The sequence below is a fragment of the Myiozetetes cayanensis genome, unplaced genomic scaffold, assembly GCF_022539395.1.
Source record: "Myiozetetes cayanensis isolate MyiCay16 unplaced genomic scaffold, myiCay2020 scf7, whole genome shotgun sequence".
In the NCBI taxonomy this organism is placed as follows: domain Eukaryota; kingdom Metazoa; phylum Chordata; class Aves; order Passeriformes; family Tyrannidae; genus Myiozetetes; species Myiozetetes cayanensis.
Window position 1 is genome coordinate 3,379,086 of NW_026087964.1, and position 21,092 is coordinate 3,400,177.

The 21,092-nt window shown below is 38.7% G+C and overlaps 2 protein-coding genes across 8 annotated transcripts in view; both read right to left on the minus strand.

Moving 5' to 3' along the window:
* PTCD3 (pentatricopeptide repeat domain 3) overlaps positions 1-21,092 on the minus strand; it is an 822,782-nt gene that overhangs the window by 783,279 nt on the left and 18,411 nt on the right. The gene's annotated exons all lie outside the window — the stretch shown is intronic.
* CTBP1 (C-terminal binding protein 1) overlaps positions 1-21,092 on the minus strand; it is a 234,579-nt gene that overhangs the window by 33,290 nt on the left and 180,197 nt on the right. For 4 of the 7 annotated variants that reach the window (XM_050338088.1, XM_050338087.1, XM_050338093.1 and 1 more), the window contains one exon: positions 5,312-5,466. In XM_050338088.1, coding sequence (XP_050194045.1) covers positions 5,312-5,466 — 155 coding nt within the window. Of the gene's footprint in view, positions 1-5,311; positions 5,467-8,911; positions 9,129-10,631; positions 10,696-21,092 lie in introns of those variants that run through there. The other 3 variants (XM_050338092.1, XM_050338091.1, XM_050338090.1) reach the window with 2 other exon arrangements.

A 21,092-nucleotide genomic window follows, 5' to 3' on the forward strand; every position in this document is an offset into this window, starting at 1 on the left:
GTTTAATGACAGAAGTCAATTTGAGAATACAGACTCTGGATACATTTTTACTAAATAAAGGGCTTTAATGAAAAATCTTTAACAGGAGTTCTGTGTGTTAACTTGTGTATTAATAAGGGTGAATTGTGTTCCAGTTCAGTTCAAGCCTATCAGACAGTACAATAGGTTGAACATCTATACCCAAGCATCACTATGTCGTGCAAGTCATCGATGACAACACATCATACCACACAAACCTCTGTCAAAAAAACTCTTAATAAGCACCAGGAACATTCAAGCCTCAGTGACCCTTAGAAAAACCTGGTATGGGAAATTAAAGTAAATGTTAGTTGATAACCGACTGTATTCCTCGAATCTGCCTGAAAGGTTGATGTGTGCTGCCTGCTGGGAACAGCAGCACCTCCACTCTGCTTTTTACAGGGTGTTAGTTCAGAGGAGACACTGGCACCCTGCCCCTTCCTGTGATGCTGCTCTTGACCTGTAGCACTGCCACTGCAAAATCCAAGAGACAGTGGCAGAAGGGCCACTGAACGCCAGTCCTGGACTGGTACATATCCTTACTGTGATTGCTGTGGGGTAACTACTTTGTATAATGAGGTGTAACTTAGGGTTTCCTTTTGTTCATGTTTTCAAAGTCTTTCATAAGGAATCTCATCCAAGGTTCATTCAATAAATTTACAAGGCTTTGGATCAGCTCCGAGGTGCCAAGTTACTCCCAAGTATACATTACTGTTAGAACAAGGCTGCTTCCTTTCACTCTGTGTTCTTTGAGAATCTAAATTTGATGGAAAACTAAAATGCTTCAACTGCAGCATGAATATAAACAGCACTGATGGTGTAAACACAAGATTGCAGCTTTACTTCTAAACAAAGAATTGGAAGCTGAAAAAATTATCTTACTTAACCATTGCCGTAACAGGGACAAATCAAAGAGCTGAACAACCGCACCATTCTCAGTTTGTTTGTACTAGTTTCAAAACATTTGTTGCTTTTCAGCTCTTCTTTGAAATGGTCCTAGATAAAACTGTCATCAGTGGAATTGTTTCTACATTTAATTCCTGTGTGAAAGTGTGATTGAAAAATTTCAAGTCCTTCACTGGTGAACAGGAAGCTGACCTTTCAAATTTTTTTAAAGTTAAAACTAAAACTATGGAAATGCAGTATCACTTTGAAGACAATTTTATTTTGTGTTCATAAAACAGGAGTCAAGGGATCTGACATATTCTACTTCAATCACTGCTAAGGCTGAGGCACAGGTTTACCACAGAGACTCTTTTCCCACTTCCACCCAAGAAGACTATTCTCTTCAGTGTTCTGGTGAACTGGGTATCAGCTTGAAGCTGTAAATCCAGTAGAACATACACATTTTTTTCTCCTACGTGATGTAGGAAATCACACAATTACAGAAAAAAAGACCGAGAAAACGTACTCAGCTTCAAACAAACTCTTGACTGCTTTCCAGGCTATATATTTTGCTTTACAGATCATTCCTAATCAGTTGTTCTTCCTGTCTTTTCATCTGGGTTTGCAAGAATCACTATTTCCCCTCTGCTTGGCCGAGATGTCCATTACCAGCTCTTGCACAGTTTGTTTACATTCAGCCCTCTGGACCCACACAGCACTTCCATGTTACAGAACACACAGCAAAGGTCAGGAAGCCCAAAGAGCAAAGAACTTGAACTCAAAAAAAATCTTCAGCAACACAAAGATCTCAAGGGTGTGCTTGAGTCTGTCATGCCTTCAAAGGTACAGAAGTGGAAAGGAGCAGCAATATTGTAGAAATCAAGAGTGCTGGGTAGGATGCCAAGGAGCCAAGAAAAGCAGCGAACTGTGTGAATGGCACTGAAAGGAAAAGGAACTGGGAGAAAACAGCGGGACAGAAAACAGAGCATGAGATAGAGAATAAAGAAAGTTGTCCTGGAATGAGGATGGAAGCAAGCTAAGTATTTTAAAATATTTTTTTTGGATGAGCAATTGTGTTTTTGGCAGAACAAACCAAAACACCACGTACGCTTGGACACAGTGTTAGATGGTTACTGAGAGAACTTATTTACACATCATTAATTGTAAAATAAGAAGCAGTTTAAGCGCAGTGAGTAACTTTTATCAACAGTAATGCAATCTCTAATAAGAAAGAAATTTAAACACTGAAATCTTAAAATAATTTTTACCCTAAATGACAGAAGTTTTCTGATAGGATGCAGTGAACCCAGTTCCCATTTATCCCATGACACAGTTTGGCAAACTGTAATGCTCAACGTCATGCAGTCCTATGCAATATCTACAAAAAAACAGAACTTAGGGGTTAAGGGATAAACACATCTATTGCAGCCTTTCAGACTGGTTTGAAAACAAACTGCTTTTTCTAGGGAGAATGGGAAAACAACAAACCAACCAAATATAAGTAAAACCTTATACATTATTAATTTTTGAAGTGTAGTCAGCGTCCTCTAAGCACAGAGTTATTTCAAAACCTTGGATCACTCTTAGTAAATGTCAGTATTCACTTAAGCACTGGCAGCCTGATTTTCAATATCTTCACCATGCAAGCTGCCTTCCAATGCAGCAGAACAGGGAATGAATGCTTTGACCTGAGATGAAGCAGAGTTCTAATACATTTTATTATTTACCTGTGACTTTAAACTAGTTACTTATTTTCCACACTTTAATCTCCTCAACCATAAAAAGTGATTGAAAAATGAACTCTTGACATAAGGGAGCTGCTACAGAATTGCAACTTGGGCATTACCCTGTTTGGAGAAAAACTTTCTTTATTCAGTACACACAGTAAGGTTTAACAGTATTTGGTAACATCCTGCTTTTGTCTCTGCATACAAATGGCATTCAAATCCTCATTTCTCTTCCTTCTCTCTGTATGTGTGAAAATCTCCCAGCCTCCTTGCTCCTCTATGAAAGAAGCATCTAACTTGTACTTTGCTGTCTCACAAACTGCTACAAATCCCCTTTTCACTAATTCCTTAAAATGTCAAGAAGACAGTATTTTAAAGTAGTCCTGTCACTGAAACCTTCTCATGACCAGCAGAAATACCTTCTCCAGGTTCTAAAATGTTCATTCCTCAAATGCCAACTCCTCACACCCTGGTGATCAATAGGTTCCACAGCTGCACAAGCTGAGTTTACACCAGTCCTCAGTCTCCAAGCCATCCTTTTGAAGTCTTTCACTCCCTTCCTCCCCAAGTGATTCTCAGCTCATGTCTTTTCCCCCCTCATTGCATTCATCTACAGTCACCCATCTATGTGTATCAAACAATGCCAATCACCTTTTTCAAACCCCACCCTAAACTTCCCAGTCTCTGGCCTGCCTCTTGTGACTTCAGACTAAGTGTATCTGTACCTGCCACCCTACAAATTCAGTAGACGTGAAATACGAAAGAAAAAACAAATTTCACCTTCTGCTTTCAGCAAGCTCTTGTCAACACTAAACCTTCTCCTGATTTTCAGTCATCTCCTCTCTCACAATGGGTAACAGACTTTCGCAAATTAACATCTATTATCAAAATCTGTATTTTAATTAACAGGACAGCATCATTTAGTATGGCCAGGAACGTGCACTCATAACTACACAAACATTTTAGATACTGCTTTAAATATGCAACTTTTCATTTTAAAACTTTCTGTGAAAACAATTTTATATTTAGTAAAGCACTGTTCCCAAATAAGGTATTATACAAACAGTACTAAAATACAGATATTTCTCTAATATAACTCTAAAGATAGTTGAAAAATAGCCATTTTTTATCTCAGATGAACAGTGAACACTTTTTAAACAAAAGTGAACAGTGCTCAACACTTCAAAAAACTGATCTCTAAGTCTACATTATAGTAATACAACACTATGATAATGAATTAACGGTTGTGATTTTTGTTGCAGAAATTTACTACCTGGCAGAACAACGGCACTTTGAAAACCCAAATGTTTTAGGACTGCCTCATCCTCTAGAAAAATGAAAATCTTGTTATGGCAATGTACTGATAGCTAGAGAAAATATTCCTGATGTATTACTGAGATCACTGAGAACGAATTACTTTTGTACAATGGAAAGCAAAGGACGCAAGATCATGAAGATCAGCAGATAACCTGTGTCACTTATCAGATATTTAAATGCTCTTCTGAAGATACAAATTGAGAGACACACACTGACTTTCACTCTCAGGATCTGGAAAGTTCATTTACTACACTAATAACAGAAGATACCCCATGTTTCTATGCCCAGCATTTATGGTACACAAGAATTCCCCATTTCTGATGCACCAGAAGTGAATGATGTTGATGTCAGTAAGCAAAGCATAAAACTATACAGGTGGTGCAGTTGCCAATGTTACAGCATTCACATGAACATGTTCACTGCTGTTATCTACTAATAAAAGTGAAACAGTATTTATATTACTTATTCTCCAAGTGTCATTTAGCCCTTGTAAATGGAATCCAGCTATTTCATGTATTAAAGTTCTGACAGTGGTGCGAGACAGGAAAACAGTAAAATGAAAGCAACTTTTCAACATGACTGGAAAGAAACACAGAAATAAGGGTTTCTAGCACATTTTAACTCTTGATATATAATAAAAGGGAATTGAGAAAAAAATCTTGGGTTGAATATTTCTCTAAATTAAAAAACTGAAATAGTCTTTAACCCTATAAATTAAGCTTTATTTCATTAAACGCCCCCAACAAAATCTCTGCAGTTCCAATTATGAATGAAGACTCAGAAGTTTTCACTTCCTTGCACATGTTCTCAAGTTAGGTTGTCATTTCACAGCATTTTCCACATAAATTTTGAGTTAGCATTTGTTTTGAAACCCTTCTGCAGTGACCATTCTCAGTGCACAAGGCTGCTTAACCCAACCTGCACAATTTCTTGGCTAAACAAAGAAATTACAAAGTCCCCCACACAGACAATCCTGATACTGGGATTTGCCTTTCCTTTGACAAAGGTTGAGTAACAGAACTGTTTCCAAGGAGTATTTCAAAATGCCATGCAGTAATATTTTTCCCAGAAGTAACTCTCTCCACGAAACTAATTCAGTAGGTAATCATATGGACAACATCCAGCCAAAGACACACTACACAAAGGCAATACTTCAGCATACAGACATTGGAATCTTTGTTTCATCATCATATTTCATGACCTATTGGAAATGACCAACAAGTCACTCACTGAGGTGATCAGCCAGTAACTAAAATGCAACAGCTGACCACAACGTCAGAGCTGACACAACACTGGATCTGATCCGAATCGTTAAAATATCTGCATTTTTCCCAAACACCTCAATTACGCCTCTGGAATATTACCTTTTCGTGAATTTCTTGTGTAGACTGAGCATCACAAAACGCCACTGTGGCTACATCCTTCAGAATAGGCATTTCTACTGTACAATCCCTGCCATCCAGCAACGCTACCAAGGGGCGCGGGTGCATGGGCCCGTTCATGATCGGAGGTCGAATGCCTGCAAGGAAACAGAGAACACTTGTTAGTCAAGCCATGCAAATGTAATTTAAAAAGAGATTATGGCTACTCTGTTTATTCTGATGGCAGAAAAAGATTTCAAGGACTGAAGCTAATAAAACAGGAACAAGTTTACACTCAGCAGTCAACCCAAACGCGGAAGACCGAAGGAAAAAAATTCCATGGAGGTTCAGGAGGCTGAACAATGAAAGATGGATAAAATCACTATGGGAATAGTATATTTGTTTTTTAAAGATACATCCTTACTGCACTATTAAGAAGTGTCTGTGCTGTCTTATCCATGTTTTGATTGGATTCCACACCTTAGTGAGCTCTAGACAGAGTGAGAAATATCTTGTCCAGGCTTGCAAGAGTGTAGGTTATGGAATATCATAAGCAACTCAGTGAGGATTTGAGAGTTCAATTTACATATATAATGATGATTCTGCTGAGACTAAAATTTAACTGAGAAAAGCCTACAACAGCAAAATATTGCATTTACTGAGGAGTAAATACAGGCATTTACTGTCCAAGTTTACAGGCTAATTACTCGTCTATGTAGGTCTGCTAAGACTTAAAAAGTTTTACAAAACAGTCCTATACAGCTTAGTCAAACACATCATACTTAATCCACTATTGAATACTCTTATAAAACATGAACAAAAGGTCTCTCTCTAAACCAGCATCACGCTTGGAACATTGTGGAGTGACAAAGACATCCACATTAAGTATCTGGGGTCAGGAAAATCAGTCCGAACTGCAGACTTCATTTACATCCTCTTTACAGAGTCTTGAAATGAAAAGTAATCCTTAAGATAGTTAGAGAGCATTTTTTTAACAGTGTAGATGGGATAAATACACAACAGTACTCAGTGGAATAATATTAAACCAGGAATAATATTAAACCATTACATTTACACAAAAGTAGTTAAGCATGGGCAGGGGAAAGAAAAAAAAAGAAAAGGACTTCCTGAAGAGATAAGGAAAAGCAAAACCAAAAGTACATGTTATTTTTCCTCTTTTAAAATAAGAAGTTTTAAACACTGCAAAGTGAAGTAGGCTAAATCTTTCTTATATGCAAATATCAACATATTTTTGTCACAATGGGAATTTTAAAACATTGCATATTTCCTTGATAATCCAAGTTAGTCCAACATTAATGCAAACGACAGAAGTTCCCCAGTTAACCTCTACAAGCAACCCCTGCATTTTAAGTCCCAGACTGGGTCAGAAAGCAAGCCCTGAAAGACTGGTATCTGCATTTTAAGTGGATGGAAAATTATTAGAATCCCAGCTGTACAAGGTATCTGGTGAAGAAAAGCAGCTGCTGGGAAGAGAGATTTTCACAAGTCAACAGAAGCAGCTCATTACCCCCCCACCACTGGGACCAGGCTCAGGTCTGGGCTGAAGGAGTGTAGCTAAGAAGACTCCTGCCCTCAGAGTCCAACCTCAACCCATAAACTCCATGTCCACCCCTAACCAAGTCAGGATGATAGCCCAGCCCTATTACAATCTGGTATTTAAGTTCCTCAGGTATAAAAACTGTTTGAATAGGTAAAGAAGACAGAATAAAAGTCACTACATTTGGCTCTTTCCTGTTCTCGTCACAGTCTCTCCCAACATCTGATGATGCCAAAGGACTGACCCTGCAGTGCTCTCACCATAGCACAGAGGCACTGAGACGTGAAAAGTACTCACCAGCAAAGTTTTCCATGAGTACAACACCCATGAAAACTATGCTCTGTTGTAAAAACACCCACTCCTAACCTCTACCGTGATAGACATGCTTAGAAATGCTTCTGGTACACATATTCTTTCAGTAACATCCAGCCACCAAAATTAGGTGGGAGCCTTTTAAATGTAATTTTTGAAAACTGCACATCCTGTTAACTTCCTACTGATACCTGTTTGAACCAGAAATGGCCACATAACCCTTACACAGTAATTTTTAATATACAAACCACACATTAATAACGTGATACACGTCAGGAACACAACATGAATATACAACAAAGCTGCACAGTTACCCAGAGAACAATTACTGTCCTTTAATGGGAACTTAATTATAAAACCCCACATTAAATTTACTTTAAAAAAACCCCTAAGATAAAGCATGTTATAGACTTGCTCATGTTTCTTTCAAAGCAGTATATGTAATAGCATTACCTAAAATGCAATTAAGTGTTGAAACAAATGTAAAAATGACATTGCAAGTCCTGTTCATTTTGTTTAAAGTAACTGTGCTCACTTTAGAGCTCAAATGTTATGGTCATTGTCTTGCCAGTACAGCAAAGCCAGAACTTCAATGACAAGTCTGAATGTTAACTAAAATTAAAAAAAAAAAAAAAGAAAAAGAAAAACAGAACTTTTGATACTCAAGTCATTGCAGATGAATGAGGAAAAAGATGGCACAGAGCTACAAAAAACATGGCATAGGGCTACAACTAAAGCACCTCTCTCAACAGCAAAACACATACAGTCCAAACAAAAAATATGAGATTAAAAACTCTCACTTCTAAGAAACACTTTCCTGACTAGAGGAATCTCAGAAAACCATGAAGTCTAACAGTAGAAAACACAGCCCTTTCAGATAATGATTTCTCCAAAATACACAAAGGTGTGGTCTGTTTTTCCCCTCACACCAGTGTATCTGAAGATTTCAACCAAGTTACCTGTGTAACATCGGTGCTAAGGGGAATACCAGACTGAGCCACAAAGCACAGAAACAGAAGTCAAAATACAACTACAAGGACAAACCTTCACCGAGAGACAGACTTTGTTAAAAGTCCCCAGAATTCAAATACATCCAGTGACCTTGACCACGAAAACCCTACAAACCTTTGCTTGCCAAAACCCTTTCTGAACTTCAGCACAGACTTCCCGTTGCACAATCCTTCTGCCTAAATATCCTGTCCCTGAATCGCAGGCAATAACTCAACACTTAAGTAAACTCGCAGGAACTTCATCACAGTGGCAGCCACTATTAAACGTTCCCATTCGGAGAGATGTGGCTTCACTATGAATCAGAACCTCCTGAACAAAACCCTTCCTCTTCCACCACTTAGATACGTTCTGCCCAATCCTTATCTAGAGATGTCATCCTGCACTGTGCCTTTGGCTTTGCAGCAGACCCTCGGAGAGGCAGGAGAAAGCAATGTGTATTTAAGAGCCGTATTTCCCATGCCTGCATTTACAGTAAATCATGCAACTCTGTGCCAGAGAGAAATAACTGTAGAGCAGTCAGAAGTGACATTCAACACCACAAATGTGAAACTAATTTAAACAAATAATTTCACTTAGTTGGCTTATTTAAGTATATGGCATTGCATTTCACATTACACAGATAACAAAAATTATACCATCCACCCCCACATCCTATAATCTTTCATTATGGGAAAACAATCTCAGTTTATCCTAACTCAAGACTTTCAGGAACCCCTACCAACCTGACATTTCTTAATCTGAGCTTGATTTCCAGGGTCATGAATTCGATTTCTCAATGCTTTACAATCTTCAGTATTCTGAGGCAAAATAGCAGCCTGTCATTCCATCCTCATTTCCATGTCTTTAATTTTTCTTGCAGCCTCCTGTAATCTTGAACCAAAGCTTTTAAACTTCTTATCCACTGCAACCTCTGCAGCCTGGATGGCGTTCAAATTTTTACTAAAAATTAAACACAAACAATACATTAAAACAACATTAAGGGTCTGACTCGTGCTCACAGAAGGCAGGAAACTCGAAGTTTAAAGCTTCTCACTGCATCTATACCCTTCCCCCTTTGCCTGCTGGCTTTCCACCACACCTGCTGTGCTGCCACAGGCCATTAACATAGCAGGGGAAGCAGCAGAGTGTTAAGGCACACAGGGCACCTTGCTCAGGACAGCAGGTGCATTGTACATACACGTACCTGGAACAGGCGGCACCGCTCGTGCGGCCAAGGCTTCGCCTGGGCGAGCAGGGATCCAGGGATAGTGTGTGATCTCCAACATCCCCCCTCCCCGTGCTGGAGGGCCAAGCGCTCCAGTGAGTACCAGAGATGGAGTGAGAATCCTTAACTCTGATCTTGTTGGTTTTGCTGGGTCTAAGTCAGGCCCTTAAGGTTATCTAAATGTATTTACGCAAAAACCCGAAGTTTTCCCGACAGTTCTAATCCAGCTACTACTTTGGGGTTTCTGCCCACTCCTCCTCCCAATATGGAAATAATCTGGTGGTGAAGCTCTTGCCCCAGCAACAGTTACTGTGCCAGTGAGTGCTGGAATTTTTCTAAATTAATACCAGGTATGAGGTGCACAGACAGACAGAGCAGCTCTCCATTATTCACCATATGAATAACCAACAGCGGATTGCCCTTGCACAGCTGCAGTCTGGACCAGCTCTCTTGGAAAGAAAAACCTATCAAAACCTCAGTCTAGTCCAGCTTTTATGGAAAAAAAAAAAATCAACTTGGAAATTGAAAAAATCAGTTTTCAGCTGCAGAACCCTAGAGGAGGCCAGCCCCATGCACAAGCACTTCAACTGACTGCAGGTCCCACAAACAAGGGGATTAATCAACTCACTGTCCAGGTTTGCAGCCAAAACAAGAGAGGAAAGGCCGTGAGTTATCCTACCTCTATACCTCTGGCACCATGAAGGTGGTGCCAATGATCAGACCAACCTCAGAACAACAGGCAGTTTTTAAAGTAGAAAGAGCAGGAGCTAGCTAAGCAGGGTAGTGTCCTCACTGCTCCCAAATCCAACCTGTACCTCCTGTTGCTCCTGAAGTAAAGGTGCATTATTTGTGCTACACTCCAAGGGGGATGAGCTGAAGCCAATGCCATTAGGCATGCTCACGACTGGAGGGTAAGAAAGCTCTCCCTGACATACTCTAGGCTGTTAAAATGTATTTTAAACCTTTCATAAAACAATCTTTCATGTGACGAGCTGACAGTAACTGAAGTGATCACTGCACAAATAGCAGGGGCTGCCACCGCTTGCTGACATTAGAAAACAAACCAAAATGCAACAAGCAAAGCTATTAGGATTAATGATGATTAACAATGTCATTTTCACATTTTTCTGCTGTTGATTAACAGAACATCATTAGGATCAGGAATGTTTCATATAAGGCACACATGTTAAATTAACTAAAGGACATTGTCAGGTTTGTAGGCCCAAAATTTGACCTACCTTTCATTTTCTTAAATCTGTTTGCAAAGTCCATGTAAGTCTTTAAATGTGTTTTTCTTTTTTCAAAACAAATGCTTCAATTCTTTTTTCTGAAAAATACATCAATGCCAAAAAAGCACAACACTTATCAGTAACCCTATAATGACAAACCAACAGGCACATGAAATGGAGGAGAGCAGCCTGGCAAAGGACAGTTGTCATGTCTCTGGGGATTCTTACAAGTCCAAAGATTAAATAAGCAGGAAAAAAAATCCCTTGACAATGTCCTTTTTAAAGAATTTGTGTTACAAAACTTTCTTTACACGCTGTAAAACATCAAAGTGATTTACGTTTTTAACAAAATGCAAACTACTGAAAAATCTAATCAATATTTACAAAAACAGGAGCCAAAAATGACAGGTTGGATGTTCAACTGATTTACAGTCTTGCACATGTAACATGAGACTAATCCCCTGAGGCATTTACCTTTACTTTATATTCTTACCTAGGTGTAAATTCAGTGAGAGCTGTCATTTATTTACCATAAACCCTCACAAAAATTTGCATGTTTTTCAAAACTAAATGCTAATATTAATGCAAGTAAAGAACAAGTTGTCAAAACAAACAAAAAATATCCTCCTCATAACATGAACACAGAAGCTGTTATGAATTAGGTCTGCCAATATCACTATTAAAATTCCTAGAAACATCATACTTCAAAAACATATTTTAAGGTTCCTGACCTATCATGCATTTTTACACTTTGGACTTTGTTTTGAGAGTCTCCTTGTTCTGTGCCCCGTGAACTCAAGTGACATTGAGATTCAAGGTAGAGCAAAACTCAGAGAGCAAACAATTAGAAACAGATTTTAAAACACAACACAGGTCCAAGGATCAGTAAAACGGATGCAAGGAAAACAAGAGAGCTTACCAGCCTTCAGTATTTTGACATTCAGCATATTTAGGTGCTGAATATGCAACACAAAAATCTCCTGATTCCACCAGAATCTGAGCCAACACTTTTTGCTGCTGCCTTCAAGACAAGCAGGATGTAATCTCCCGTGATTTGGGATGTGGGACTTTAGGGGAGCACAGGGGAGAATAATCTTAAACAAAGAACACCAACACGGGCCATGGACAAAAAAAGTGACAGCCACCCTCGGAAGACTGAATTACTTAGCAGATTAAATTTAATTTAATTTCCTTTTTTTCTCATGTCATTTAATGCTTCTAACTACGTTTCCTAAGATTTTTAGGAACCTGCTGCAAGGCTTATTAAAATTTATAGGAACAATCCCAAACTGATTTTCAAAGGAACAAAATCTGGACTTCACAGTACAAATGCAAGAGAAAACTGAGTTATAAACTTGACTTGAAACACGTGTTCAGTCCCTGCAGAAGTCCCCAGGGCTCAGAGGTTAAGGCTGAGCACACTGAAACGTTACTGGAAGAGCAGAGCACACGAACGCTGTTGGCGCCTATGCTTTTTATTTACCCAAACTCAGTAAAAACAAGACATCTTCCTTCTTTTCTTTTTAATTTGCAAGAGACCAAGAAAAATACAAGTGGTTTCCTGTACTGTGTTGACCCACTGATGTGCAGAGCAGTCACACCCGGCTGTATCCTCCTGGTAACTGTGCAGGTTGAAACGCACCCAGCGCTCTGCAGGACACTCACAGCTCGTGCCCTCACACAAATGTAAAACTATCACCACTCTGTAATTACCACCCTGGCCCACACACTTCCATGGTACTTGGATTTCTGCACACATCCCATCATTATTTCACCACCTGTGAGAAATGAGCCTGGGTACCCAAAGCCATCACTCTGGTAGAAAACACAAAGGCCTCAACACAGTGTTGGGAGACAATGCTCTTACCTTGATTTTCCCTTTTGGTACAATCAAAACAGAATGACCCTATGATTTCTATTTAGAAAAATTCCACATTTCCCTGCTGTTACTGGAACCCGAATCACAGTTCCTCATTATTTTTCCACACTCACAAAACAAGCAAAATTGCCATTCTTGGACATTATTCTAACAACTGCAAGGATGCAGGTTTCTGTTTTATTTTTTAAACGGTGTTCTCTAACCAGTCTTTTTAAATATCTAGTAATTTTGCTGTTATTTGTCTAGCACATGTCAGTGCCCACACAAAATCCTAAGTGCCTGTCAGGGTACAATAAAACAAAAGGTCCCACAAGGCACATTTGAAAGCCTGTGATCAGAAGTAAAGGTCCGATAAGGGGAAACAAAATCCTCTGGCAACATTTTCCATTACTACACATGTACTTCTAACTTCCACAAGAAAACTGGAAGTATTTCACATCTGTCAAAAAATTACTCAAATTACATATTTGGAGCATGATGCCTAATCTTAACTAATACTTTTCAAAATAAGACTGAAAACAATATGAATCACACCTATTTAATGTCAAATAAACAAGAAGTAACAGTATCAAAAGCTATGATAAAATGTTTTAATTTTCTACCCCCATTTACAAAGCAAAACAAATTACGAGATTCAGTAACAACTGTATCAAGTACTAAAGCCAGAAACACTAAGTATCTGCAATAAAACACACAAAAAACCCAATGTTGCAGAAGCGTTGCTTTCAAGTAACACACATGAAAGTTAACTCCAGAGAAAAGCAAAACATTTTTAAGGACTGAGCTTTCCCTGGATATGCAGCATCTTAGTGCCTTCCACAGTGAATATTTCATTGTTTCAAATATTTTTAGCTTTATTAATTAATAAGGAAGGGGGGCGGAGATAGATAAATAAATAAGCAGTGGTAGAGCTGCCCTAGGTGAGTTCACTCCCATCAATCCCAGCTTCAGAGAAATTCTGGCTAAGGCTGCCAACTTCTGTTACTTATTCCATGAGTTTCACAGTGACTGTGGAATGCCCCTGCCCACACATGCTGTGGCAAAAGCCACAAACTATTTGGTAACTTACAGGAATCACTGTAGGGAAGCTGGGGACAGTCCCTACAAATTAAGAATCAACGAACTTGAGAATTATGACCCTGAGCAACCACGTTTGCCGTGACTGTGGACATCAATTTCCCAGTTATTGACGGGGCAGCTTCTCCAAAATAAAGAACTGAAGGCATGAATCAAGTCTGCATCACAAATGTTCCCACAGCTCACCATATGCTGGGTGTGTATCAGAATATACCTCCACTTTCATCCTCTCCCAGGACAACCATGGAGCAGGCTGATTATAACAACCGGTGGGTAACCCACCCTGACACACTCCCAACCCCTAGTTTAAAATACAACTGAGCTTATATTTCAGACCATAAATTTTATAGGTCGGTGGGTGTGACTTAAAAAAAAAAAAAGGGGGGGAGGCAGAAAATTCCTGCTGGCAGTAACTGGAAAAACAATCTGCTTCAACAATTGCACTAGGAGCAGAATGATTAACTCCCCGAGCCATTCCAGTAACAATACAGATCATGCCAAGACTTACTAAAACACTTTCCACGGAAGAAGTGGGACTGGAGATTTTCAGGACAACATTTAGAATAAATAACACAAGCCCAGAACAGGTTGGCAAAACAGGGCTGTGCTGCACATGAAGGGAAGTACAACAGTGGCCTGTCCCCTTGCTCCTTGAGCCATGTACTCAGTACAAAGCTTGCGAGCATTGCTTTCTCGCTTTAAATCAAGTTATCAGAACTGCCATCTTGGCTGTGATTTGGATAAAAGCTAAACAGCCACATAACGTTAATTTAAAATGAAACTCCCCTAAGGAATGACTCTAGATCTGCCTGTAAAATATTATGTATTTGAACTACGTAGGAAAAAAAGAAGAAAACAGTAATTTGTTCCTCCAAAAACATTACTCTTACAGCCAGTTATTTTATTCCAGTAGGTTTGGGGCTTTTTTGTTTGCTTTGTTTTAAACCACTGTCTGAGCTGCAAATATGCTTTGGGATAAAATACCGCTTTTTAGGCATTGTCAGTGCAACCACTTTCAGAGTATTAATTTCACATTATGTTTTAAAGACACTGACAAGTATTTATTACAACATAAAATTCCTGAATGTAGCCTGCACTAATAGCTACTCTCTCTCTGTGCTTCTTTTCTCATATTTTAGATGCTGTACAGGATGCTGTCCCCAACAAAGAAACCCAATAACCTGAGCAGAGCCAACATCAAAGGCTTCCTTTATTCTGATCCCAAACACCGAAAGCAATTTCTCTAACAGCACACCTGTACTTTGACCCAAGAACGTTAAACTATTACCTGGGACACTCCTTATTTTCCTTATCAGAAAGTCTGAAGACAAGCAAGTGTGGGGCCTTGGATAATCAAATTAGTTTCACAAGATTTAATTTTTTTTTTTTTTTTTTTGAGGTCAGTAGAACACGTTCGAATGACACTAAAAATAACAGCACGGAAATATTGTACATATTGAACACTGACATCTCCAATTTCTTTCTAACTCCTGAAACTTTTTTTTATTTGTTTTTATTTTGGGAAAGCAGCAAATGTGATTCACCATCCTCTCAGCTGAACATCACGATGCTGTTATGTGTCAGCAATCCTTACAGTGAAACAGCAACAACAAAAAAACCGTGACTCTTGTTTAGGGATGAGAAGAAGGGAGGAGAGCTGGAAAGTTCCTTTATGACAAACAGCTAAAAAAATTTTTAAAAAACAAATATATATAAATACATATACATAATCCAGACTTCTAAGATCAGCATAATTAAAACAGGTCAATTCAACACAGCATTAAGGTTTCTGGTAAACGAGGATAATAAAATGCCTCAAGTTACACTTCATTATGTTCTTCTGAAAACCAAAGCAACTCTGACAAACGCTGAATCTCCGCAAAGGGCTCCTTAAAGCTCTTTTTTCTCTCTCCCTTTCTGGTTCCTCCCACAGCCACTGACCTCTGCTGTTCTCTGTCAATATTAAGAAAATGGATGATGATGATTACAAACTAGAGAACAGTGCTGTTGTAAAATGAGAAAATCTGAAGCATAATGAAATCAAAGTCCTGCACCTCCCATCCAGGGTCCTCTGCAGCCGAATCAAGCTTAAATAAACAGCTTTTTCTGAAAAGATATTAGTTTTGAAGGTAAGCAAACAGGATGTATAAAAATGACAAGCTCACTAAGAATGGGCCAGAAACAACAGTCTGAGTGCCAAGTAAAACAGGCAGTTTAAGGCAAAAGCTGGATTTATATTATCATGTTACATTTAATCATAATATAACCAAAGTGTATGATGTAAGAGAGCTGTTCTACCGAGCTTTTCTTCAAGTAGAGATTTGAGTCTCAATTACAAAGGCTCTGGTCCCAACATCACAGTGTGAGCTGTACTGAAAAACAGAGTTAAAATTGGGAGTTACTCCCATGACTTGATGAGAGAAGCAAAATATTTCTTCCCACACATACCACATGCTAAAGGGGTTTAGGGAAGGTTTTTGAACATTTTGAGATGCTTGCCACTGAACTAGTGAAAAGTCAGAAGTGTTTAAAAATGACCCATATTTGCATTTTTTCACTAGGCTTTATCGTTTATTCTAGTCTCTGCAGTTTAAGTGTTTTCAACTTGAAAAGGACCTACTCACACACATTAAAATGCTTTGCAGATAATTATAAATTTTTCAGGGCACAAATCACGTTCTATCTCTGTAAACTGCATGAAACATTTATCGGTGCTAAAAACATCCATTGCACAGAAGTTTTATGAAAGGACTTATTGAATCCACTATAAAGAGTTAGAGAATCTTAAGGTAAAAGGGGACCAGGGTACCCTTCACTCTTCACACAGATTTCTTGCTAGGTTATCTCTCCAACTGTGTACTATTGGTGGGATTGAGCGCTGTTTTTTGGAAAATGAATTCAGTACTCCATTTCCCCATAAATTAAGTTAGGATGTCAGTTTGTAGTTTTGTTCCAGCCTTTTCTGTGCATGTTTTAGCTTAGAAACATAAACTCGCTCCAGCTCCCGTGTCCTCCAATCTGCAGGCAGAGGCACTTACAAAATCTGCCCACGGCACGTCTGTGCGTCACACAAATGTCATCTCCCCCTCTCCCAGTGACAGCCTTCGACTCGTGCAGTGCCACAGTTCGTGAAAAACGGACAGTTAGAAAAAAAGGGACCCCTTCTGAAACAAAATATAGACTGAAAACAGTCTGAGAAGCAATTACGACGCTCCGGCTTACACTCGATTAGATGCTCGATTTTACTCGATTAGTAAAAAATTCCCAAAGAAAGAAACCTCGCTCCATGATTTTTCTACATTTTGTGAAACTGCAAACAGGAGGGATGCCAGTAGCAGGATAAACAGCAGCACGCTGAAAGGCTGCAGGAGCACTGCGTTTCTGAAAGCAGACAGGAAACACTCAAATTACTTGGAATTTTATCATTCTAAGATAATCAAACAATCACCGAGCACATGCAAAGCAAGCTTAAAACGTATCTTGAAGCTCATTCTGTTGTTCAGAAAATGGACGTGGCATACAGAAAGACACTGGAAAACGAGACTAACTGATTCCTACTGCCTGTGATTTCTGAAAAACTCGGAGAGAATGGCAGCTGAGTGCTTGCCCAGTGCAATACAACAGCTATCAGATCACTCCCAGAAACCATTATGACTATTTTCCAGAACATCATGGGAGAACACGAAGCTCGTCCCTTGCACTTGGAATTGAGATATGACAGAGTAACAGGTCTCCATAACACATTATTTTCCTTTTTTTTCTGAATGGAAGGCAAACTAAACTAGTACAGGTGTATCACTGTAAAAACTGAAAACTAAGTTATATTTCTGCTCCCTAACTTTGGTTTCTGCCACTCTCTTTTTGCTTGTTAGGTTCTTTGACAGCACACTGTTATTTCAGAGGAAACTGGAGCTCTTAAAGTATTTTCTTCAGATCAATCTTTTCATTCTTTCTGCCCCTCCTCAGTCAGAACTATTTACAGTTACAAAAGGAAGAGGAAAAACAAGTGCTGAAAAGAACAAATGAGATCTGAAAAATAACTCTCTGTGGTGAAAATTGTACATCCCTGAGTAGCCCAGATGAGGGTCATTTATTAGGTCTGCACTGTAAACCAGGTTAAAATAAAGTACACATAAACAGTGAATAAGCAGGTGTTGGTCAATGAGCTAAATGCTTGAAAAGGAAACTCCACCTGTGCTTTCTCATTTTTTCCGAAAAATAATTAGTTAGCATTATTTCCTTATAAAGTCTACATGACACAATACATTGTGAAATATGACCCTCGGGGGCTTAGATAAAACACTTAACTTAATCAGAACTATATATTCACTAAAGCATGTTCAATACTTCACATAAAGATAATTAAACTGTGATGTCAAAAATATTTAAAGGACAACACAATTAGTAGCTTAATTCTCTGGGAGGTCTGACAAAGACCCACAGCAGAGTATGGGAGAGTTTTTGATTGGGAAGACTTTGATTTTAGTGAGTAGTCTAGCCAACCTGTGGAAAAATTAATTTAAGAAGGACACCAAGCACACACAACAATCTGGTTAAAGAATTAAAAATATGTAGAAAGAGACTGTGCTTGTTACAGAATATTTTGTTCCAGAGAGAACAAGAAGAGATCAATCTAAGCCAGAAAAGTGAAAATTCAGCATGGGGATTAAGTCAATTAATAGTGGGAGTTTTATCCTCAACATGGTTGTCACTGCTGCCCTTCCAGGACCAGGAATGCCATTAGGCACTGCAGGGAAGGAAAAAAGTAGTTTAGTGCATCTTCTCTCCAGTTACTCTGCAAATACACCAAGAAGATGAAAGGGTGGGACCCGTTTATTTTTCACTCTTCTCTGTCAACAGACCCATTTGTTTACGAGAGAACGAGGGTGGGGGTAGACGGGAGCAATGGTTTTATTCTGCATGATGAGATACTGTCACACAGGAAGCGGCAAGGCCCAACTTTTCACAGCTGCATCATGGTGAGTGAAAATCTGATCTGGAAACTGCCCTAAAAAGCCCTTGTCTGCTGCATTAAACTCTATTTCTCAACCTCTGAGAAAACCACTTGCAAGTAACTTCAAGAAAGCTCTGAAGAGTTGCAGTAGAAGAGTTTGGCACAAAACAAGATATTTCTTCACCGCCGAATTTTTCAAATAGTAAATGTGAAAATGTGGGGGTTACACCTATAGGGATTTGTTTGTTTCATTTTATAGGTAATTTTTTTTAAACTGTCCAGAGGGAGTGAGCCATATGGTTGCTGAGTAATACCGTGAAATTCGTAACACAGGACTAGTGGCATGAACAAAGTATTTCTAATCTGCAGATCTGTGGTTCTTTTACTGAAATTTGCCAAATCCTGCATAGACTTATGCTTTTTAATTTGAACAGTGTGTACTTTAATTTAAGAAATAAAGAAAAAGCAGTGCAGCACTACACCCAAAGAGGCCAGATGAACTGATTGTTTATTAAATATGTAAAATGGAGTTATGAGCAGTACCAATTGAATTTGTCTGTTCTGCACACTCTCTATCAAGTGATTAGTGAAACAAAGTGTCTGAAGCCTGGAGCGGGATGGAGAAGTATGAGCCAAAGTAAATGATCTCAAATTTTATTTTTATTCTGCATATCCAGTCTGTATAAAGCTCTTCAGACAATGGTCTGTAGCTGTTAGGAATGAGACTGAACCTCATCCTAAAGAACTAGAAAGCAACTTCACTGAAGGCAGTCTGCTTATAGCAGGTCTTAAATTAGACAGTTATCTCTACCTAAAATAGTATTTCTTCAGATACAGTTTCAAATCTCTAAAAATGTGAACAAACACTAATAGTCTAACTATTCTTCACGAGGATGTGTGATAGCACTTCTAGTTTTCCTCCAAGCAGCAGTCACTGCCACAGACCATCAACATCACCACGAATGCTGCTGTAGTAAACTGCAAGCGCAGTCCAGAGGTTGATTTCTGACAGCATCAAGGTATTTCAGAAACTTCAAACTCCTCTAACTAAAATCACAAAACATCTATGAAAGCATTCCCCTACTTTTGGCAGTACTGATCAAAGCAGATCTCCAACCTCTTCCAAGGGAAATGCAGCAAATCCTGAAAACAGGCCATTCTTCCAATTAAAAAAAAAGAAGGGAGGGGTAATGTCACTAATAACATTACTAAAAAAAAAAACCAACTAATTGAGTGTTGTGATTTTGTGTTGTTGAGAAGTATCATATACTCCTGGGCTTAAATGAAGATTTTGTGTTAATCTTTTGTTACACTGATTTTGTGAAGTTATCGTATAAAAACAATTTTTATATGAAGCACTGTCTTCATAATACAGCGCACATGATGGAGGAGTTACTTTTTTTCCTCTGTTAAAAGAAGGAGTACATTTTCCTCTCTAAGACAGAAGGAAAGATAATTTACATTGCATCAGAAAGCATGCAAGTATTAATGATGGGGAATGATGAAGAACATAAATGGCTTCTATTTTCACATTCAAAAACAAGTACCTGCAAATTAATGCTAAAAGCAACTGGCCTATAAGGGAGCCATGTTTCCATGCCAACTGATCACAGAAAGACATATAATTCAACAAAAAATGAATAACCTACAAAACAAGAAAATAAAAAGAAAGCAGAAGTGCTGGAAATCAAGATCCTGACCATACCCAACTATTTTACAAGAACAGCAAAGAACACAACAAAGGATGCAATTTAAGACATTAATGGTGTACAGCTAATGACACTTCATCATTACAATACTTCTAAAAGCTGTTAGGATACAGAACACCTCTATTAAGGAGGAGGGAACACCTGTACGATTCTCACGGAGGTTTCACAGTTGGTCAACATGAAAGCACCAAGTGCACATTGTGCACACCTTTCATCAGGAATTTTATTTGTCGCCTTTAAGAAGGTCTTGTTTTGCTCCTCCTTCACAGAGTTGTTCTGGGGTTCTGCAGCCGGTCAGCAGAGATGGCTGCAGAGTGAGGCTGTCGCTACCTGAGTGTTCCTTGCAAAATCAAGCCCATTAGGAATGATCTGATACGGATCTGCACACAAGTGGTTCACACGACAATGTGCACAGATGTAACCTAATTGATATTTATATATATTTGATAATCTGTTCTAATTAACATTTTCTATGTGTATGTGCGAATTTGACTTCCCAATTGATAAAACCATGCTACCACTGACAACTAGTTTTTACTGCAGTAAAAAAAGAAGAAGTTCACAGATAAACTCGTGGGATATACAGTCTATACATGTATGCAGCTGTATATGGAAAAAACAGACTTAAGCAACAAAGCTTAGAAATATTGAACAGATGAGAATGCTACAGATCTAAATATAGCTGGTTCCAAGATAATGACATGGAATAAAACCAGCAGTTTGAGTATATGTTCCTTAAAACCTCAAGAAATAAATAACCCCCAACTAAAAGGCCCATAAACCCTGTGTTCTAAACTAATACAAACCGAAGGCAGGACAATAAATTTATGTTTATTAATACGTCTTTATCA